This window comes from Salvelinus sp. IW2-2015, linkage group LG20, assembly GCF_002910315.2.
Source record: "Salvelinus sp. IW2-2015 linkage group LG20, ASM291031v2, whole genome shotgun sequence".
Lineage (NCBI taxonomy): Eukaryota > Metazoa > Chordata > Actinopteri > Salmoniformes > Salmonidae > Salvelinus > Salvelinus sp. IW2-2015.
Window position 1 is genome coordinate 77,766,089 of NC_036860.1, and position 6,599 is coordinate 77,772,687.

Below are 6,599 nucleotides of genomic sequence, written 5' to 3' on the forward strand. Positions count from 1 at the left end.
GCTGATTTCATGATGTCTTGCACACGTTCAAGGCCCCCAGTACCAGAGGCAGCAAAGCCACAGCATTTTCAAACCCTGCCCATGTTTAATTGTTAGAGCGGGATAGTCTTTTCTTTGTTTGCTATCCGTTTGCTCATCGATAAACATAAAGCTGATCTGTGTTGTCAAAGAGCTCTAATTTTGTTCCATTAGGCTTGTTTAGGTGGGCGTTTGCAGAGTTGCAAAGGGTCTTTCTTTTGTCTCTTTTCAGCAGTGGGTCTTCTCAGTGGTCAAAGAAAATAACACCCTTCCTACAATCAAACAAGCTGTCCCATTCCTTGCCACAGTTCAATATTTCCTGAATGAATCATTATATTAATTATGACATTGTTCCTAATTAAACAGATCTTTCATACACAGCTGTGTCTGCGCCTGCAATCAGCCTGCTTTAGAAATGTGGGAGTACTTTGTACTGTAACTGGGTTAAATTAGCAGACACTGCTAATTGGGAACATTAGAGGGCTGATGCAACCCCTCCTTGATATGCAGATACGTAGTATGGAATATTATGTATATTAATCAAGTGCGCAAATCAATTACAGTAAAAAAAACGAACAAACAATCAACATTTCTCAATGAATAGTTAATATGTTCACTCCCATGTATATGAGGCAAGTGGGATAACAGTCCAGATTTATATGAATTATCTGGTAGTGAACAAGTGGGTCTGTTTGTGCAGAAGCCAGCGGCACCAGCCCTGCACGGGGATGAGACTAAGAGTGTCCCTCTTCCCCAAGGCTGGAGATGTTACATGTCACCCGAGGGATGCAGGTACTACGTCAACACCGGCAGCAAAGGTAAGCCAGGCACACAGCTCCACCACAACCCTACTGACATGCTCACTCATGTGAGAGGAGGATCAATATTATGAGGAGGGTGGAAGAAATCTGGCAGATCCTCTACTCCTATTGGCTGAGATTCACCTTCTGCCAGCGCCATAGATTTCTACAATACCCCTCTGACTATGTATATATAATGTATATATCTGCATTATTACTGTAGCTATATAATCTGCCCGATTATGCTGGAACCAATACATATTTCATAATTTCACGAGCAAAAAAAGTGTGATGCGTCCACACGCATAAAGCTTACTGTCACGTTCGTTGATGGAAGAATCAGACCAAGGTGGTAAGCGTACATCATTTTATTTGATGAACACAAAAAAATAAACTACAACCGACCGTGAGCTACATGAAATGCATTTTAATTTTTTTTTTTTTTTTTTTTTTACTGCGTCAGGTTAGCGTTCACAGATGTTTGCCTTAACAGCCTTCTCCAGTGTGTAGGTTCACATCTTTTTAAATCAGAAACCATCAGTTCCATTTGTCAGTGTTTTGTTTCGTAACCATAGTTTCCAATTCTGCTGTGAAATGCTGCCGTCTCAGAGAGCTCATTACCCTTCCCCATCATCAACATCTCTCCAGCCCATTCATCTGAAGGAGGGCTTAACATCTCCACTTTCATCTGATTAGCCCAAATGTGTGGTGATGGCAGYCACTGCTGCAGGTACCTCAGCAGCTCAACCCATGTGTTCCACAAAGCCGTCCTGTGTAATGACATTTAAACAACCCCTGTTTACTAAACAGAAGAAATACCTGCTTGTTTAATACCAGGGCTAATAGGCAGCCAACCTTTCATTGAGATGCTTATCGGACCCTTTTCATTTGGTGGTATGATTCTGCACTACACAGACAGAGCTGTGTGTGTGTGTGCGTGCGTGTGTGTCCCTCAATGGGATAGGAGCCAGAGAAAAAGACTGTTTCCCACAGGACAAAGCCAGGCTTCACCCACGGCAGCTCCAACACTCTGGCAGAACACTGCACCTTGGCACACCACACACTGTAGTAGAGATAAAGACCCAGGGGCTATTTTATAAAACCATATGCTGTAACACTCATTATTATACTGAATTCTATTATGGACTTTAATTKAACTGCATAATGATTAGAATGTGTTTTTGAATTACACTGATTAGAGATGCTATWTTTAAAGGGCACTCAGTTGTATTTTCAAGCAAATCGAACACTTTTATTACTCAAGAGCMTGTAATGTACCGATGTTATCAGATCATTGTATATACAGTGTCTCTGCCTGATTGATAGTCAGAAAGCATCTCTAACACTGTCCAGATAACAAAGGACTTCTTGCTCCACTAACTGKAATGATGTTTCTTTGATGCCGGGAACATTCTGAGAGAATGTCAAGAATCTCAATAGTTTTTTCTGCAARTGAATCATTCATTTCAATACTTTTCATTTCAAGTATTCTCTTCTTGTTTCTCYGTTCTCAACTGAAAGAGAACACTGATTATCAGAACACTGTAGTCGCCCGCTATAGTCCTGTGTGACCATGTCCTCTACAATACTTTATGAACATTTCTGAATGGTTGTGCTCTCCACCTGTGTTCTTTAGAGTTTCATTCAGCGTTCAGGGAAACTGTGGAACTGTGTGTCCATTGTGCCTTACTCCTCATTTGGCTTTAACCATTTATGTGTCCTTCCAGAAACAACATGGGAACGGCCCTCCGCTACTTATGGAACCCCAGTGAGACCACCGGCACAAAGGAACTCCTTACCAGAAGGTAACATCAAGCCTATTCTGATTTAAATCTACCATATCTATTGAGTTAAATAAGTGTCAAAAGTGTTGCTTGCATCGATATAGCAATTCCTCTTCTTCACTGTGTAGTAGCTGTACAACTGAAGCCTTAGCAATCTAACCTGACCGAGCTAGCTGGAACCCTTGTTGGCTTATTTAGGGGCATTTCAGGTTCTGCCTCTCATTACTGTTTGTCTGAGGAACACCATCCCAGGCCAGTAGATGGTATTCCACTGCTGGCATGTTCTCTCCACACACTGGGAGAACAACCAGGGAGAGAACAGCCAGCTGTAGGGATTTGTCAGACCAGACAAGGCTAATCCTCCCAGAAGGGGCGCGGGCAGTAATGGAGCCCAGGTTGAAGGATCTCTCTGCCTGGCTAGTCCAGCCCGGATCCTCCGCCAGGCACGTGGAGCGGAGCCCCAGGAAGTTAGGGATTGGGCGGAATTGGGGGTAAGGTTAGAGAGGTGATGTAGTGTTGAACAGGAAGTGGCGTATCATTACACTGCCTGTATCTGAGTCATAACTCAGTCTGCTTGGATAATGCAAAGCATTCATGGAGACAGCCATGGGCTCTTAGAATAAGTATGACTGCACCGCCATGGGCTCCCTATCTGTGGCAGAGCATTCTGTTGATGATACCGCAGATACACCACCTAGTGAGACTTCAATACCATTCCATTTCAGCACACTGTTGTTCTGAAACCTCGTAAAATAGCTTAGATCCCTGTGATATATATTTCTGTATATTGTCTCTCTTAAACAGAGTATCATCCCCCTCTGATCCCTATTCTCCATATTCTCCATTATGTGTGAGGTAGAGGCTGGGTCATTATGTCATGTCTTTACATGACTGTTGGTGCTCAAATTCCTCAGGTGTCATTATGTTGTGTCTTTACATGGCTGTGGTTCAGCTTCCCTCAGGGTCATTATGTCTCAGTCGTTTACATGGCCTGTGGTTGCCTGCAGACTTCTCTCAGGTGTTTCGCATCTATGGTTGCTGTGTCTTTACATGGCTGTGGTTGCTACAGCTTCCCTGTATGAATTCATTATCTGATGTACAGTTAAAAGTCCGAGAAGTTTTACATACACTTAGGTGGAGTCATTAAAACTTAAGTTTTTCAACCAACTCACAAATTTTCTTGATAAACAAACTATAGTTTTGGCAAGTCGGTTTAGGACATCTTACTTGTGCAGACACAAGTAATTTTTCCAACAATTGTTTACAGACAGATTGTTTTCACTTTATTAATTTCCTGTATCACAATTCCAGTGGGTCAGAGGTTTACATACACTAAGTTGCGTGTGCCTTTAAACAGCTTGGAAAATTCGAAAAAACATTATGGCTTTTAGAAGCTTTGATAGGCAAGCATTGACATCATGTTGAGTCAATTGGAGGTGTACCCGGGATGTATTTCAAGGCCTACCTTCAAAATCAAGTGCCTCTTTGCTTGACATCATGGAAAATCAAAGAACATCATCAAACCCAGATAAAAGATTTGTGACCTCCACAAGATCTGGTTCATCCTTGGGAGCAATTTCCAAACACCTGAAGGTACCACGTTCATCGTACAAACAATAGTAAATAATAAACACCATGGGACCACGAAGCCTCATAACGCTCAAGAAGAGACGTGTTCTGTCTCCTAGAAATGAACGTACTTGGTTTGGCGAAAAGTGCACATTCAATCCCCAGAACAACAGCAAAGGACCTTGTGAAGATGCTGGAGGAAACAGGTACAAAGTATCCTATGATTCCACAAGAAAATCAAGTCCTATATCGACATAACCTGAAGGCCTACAGCAGGAGAAGGCGCTGCTCCAAAACGCCATAAAAAAGCCAGACTACGGTTTGCAACTGCACATGGGGACAAAGATCATACTTTTTTGAGGAGAAATGTCCCCTGGTCTGATGAAACAAACAATAGAACAGAAGCAAAAAGTCAAGGTTTAGTGGGCATCACAAAGCCCTGACCTCAAATCCATAGAAATTATTGGGAGAACTGAAAGTGAAAATGTATGGGCAGAACTGTGTGTGAGCAAGGATGCCTACAAACCTGACTCAGTTACACCAGCTCTGTCAGGAGGAATGGGCCAAAATTCACCCAACCTATTGTGGGAAGCTTGTGGAAGGCTACCTGAAACGTTTAACCCAAGTTAAACAATTTAAAGGCAATGCTACCAAATACTAGTTGAGTGTATGTAAACTTCTGACCCGTTGGGAATGTGAATAAAAGCTGAAATAAGTCATTCTCTCTACTATTATTCTGACATTTCACATTCTTAAAATAAAGTGGTGATCCTAACTGACCTAAGACAGGGAATATTTACTAGGATTACATGTCAGGAATTGTGAAAAACTCAGTTTAAATGTATTTGGCTAAGGTGTATGTAAACTTCCGACTTCAACTGTAATAATACTCTAGCTCATTTTGAGATGGGCTGCCTTGATATGCAGYGACAGGCCATGAATCACGGCTGATGAGGAACCATTAGAACCCTGTAGGATGTGAGTAGGGACATTACCATAGACGTATGCAGGGCTGTGACACACACACACACACAAACCCAGACACACACACACATACAGACACACAGGAACATCTCCTTTAGGCTGTTGGCATTATTTGAAGGCCATTGTTTTCTTATGGGCCAGGGGGAGAAGAAGATAAAAACACCTATGATATATGCTGTGTACTGAGCTGTAGCCCAGTGAGATGGACTGGAGCTGGGACGAAGGAGGGATATAAGGGAGTGCAAACTGCTTCCTGTCTGGATGATGAATGGGGATGTATTATTCCCTACTGTTAGGATGCAAACGACTCCATAACATTAAGATGACACTTTAAGACATAAGCACAACCTGACCTTTTCACTATAATGGATTGATACCCAGTCCTTCACATGAAGGAGTTGTATGTTCCCCCATCTGTTTATCGTTCTGAACTGATTCAGTAATGAGCAGGTTTAATCTGTCAATCATCTCAATGATATTTCTGATCTTTTCCCCTGTAGTCAATGGAACACGTTACACCACAGGAAGTGCTATGCATCCCACGGACCCCCCTGGCGTGCCCCTACGGAGAGCCACTATGGACAAACAGGTGAGACTTTCAACTCAGCACTGCAGTCTGCAATACCCTTTTTAAAAGGGTCTTCACCTGATAAACCTATATTTTGTCCAACCCGTTAAGTCTATTACGGTTGGAACATTGCAATCAGCTCAACGTATTGATCAGAGTGAAATAGTTGTCTGATATTGATTTCACATCAACATTAAGCAGCTCAAACTCAATAATGGTTCCTGTAACACCTATAACATGTTGCAGGCAAACTAATTAACATTTTTACTATTTTAATGCAATAATTCATTATTTATTCTTGATATGGTATGCTTGAAATCCATCGCACGCATCAAACATTCTTCTGGACAAAAATGGTCCTCTATGTTCCTCCCCAGTCCTGCTTTGAGCAGCTATGAACGTGGGCCAAGAAGTGTTACACGTCAACCCACGTGACTAATTACTCACCGTTAGTGAGTACCCCGTCATCAGCTAACGGGAGAATAGATGGACAGACTTGGGCCATATGGGCAGCTGAGATTTGGACCACGCCGCAGGGTTTGTTGTCAGCTTTTGAAAGGACACCAGCAAAATAATCTTTATAGCTCACACTGGGAGAACTGGGAGTCCCGGGTTTCTGGGAAAGTCCGCTGGCTGGATCGCCGCACTCCGAGCAGCCCGGACACATTGGTAGGTGCTGGTCAACGGCGCCATGTTTCGGAGGAGGAAGGTGAGAGTGCGTCGATGCAAAGCATGAGGCTTTCACTGGGTTACTACAGCTGGCTGTGTTGTTGTGTTGGCCTTTGCAGGGGGGTGTTGTAATAAGCAGGGGTGGGCACCCACGGACCCCTCGCGGCCCCTACGAGAGCCACGATGACAAACAGTGAGAACCAACCG

General features: G+C 43.1%; 1 protein-coding gene across 1 annotated transcript in view; it reads left to right on the plus strand.

The window, feature by feature from the left end:
- Nucleotides 1-433: 433 nt before the first annotated feature.
- Nucleotides 434-6,599, plus strand: part of gas7a (growth arrest-specific 7a) — a 95,313-nt gene continuing 89,147 nt past the window's right edge. Inside the window, 4 exon segments of the mRNA XM_070449792.1 lie at nucleotides 434-448; nucleotides 719-836; nucleotides 2,546-2,623; nucleotides 5,656-5,744. Coding sequence (XP_070305893.1) covers nucleotides 434-448; nucleotides 719-836; nucleotides 2,546-2,623; nucleotides 5,656-5,744 — 300 coding nt within the window.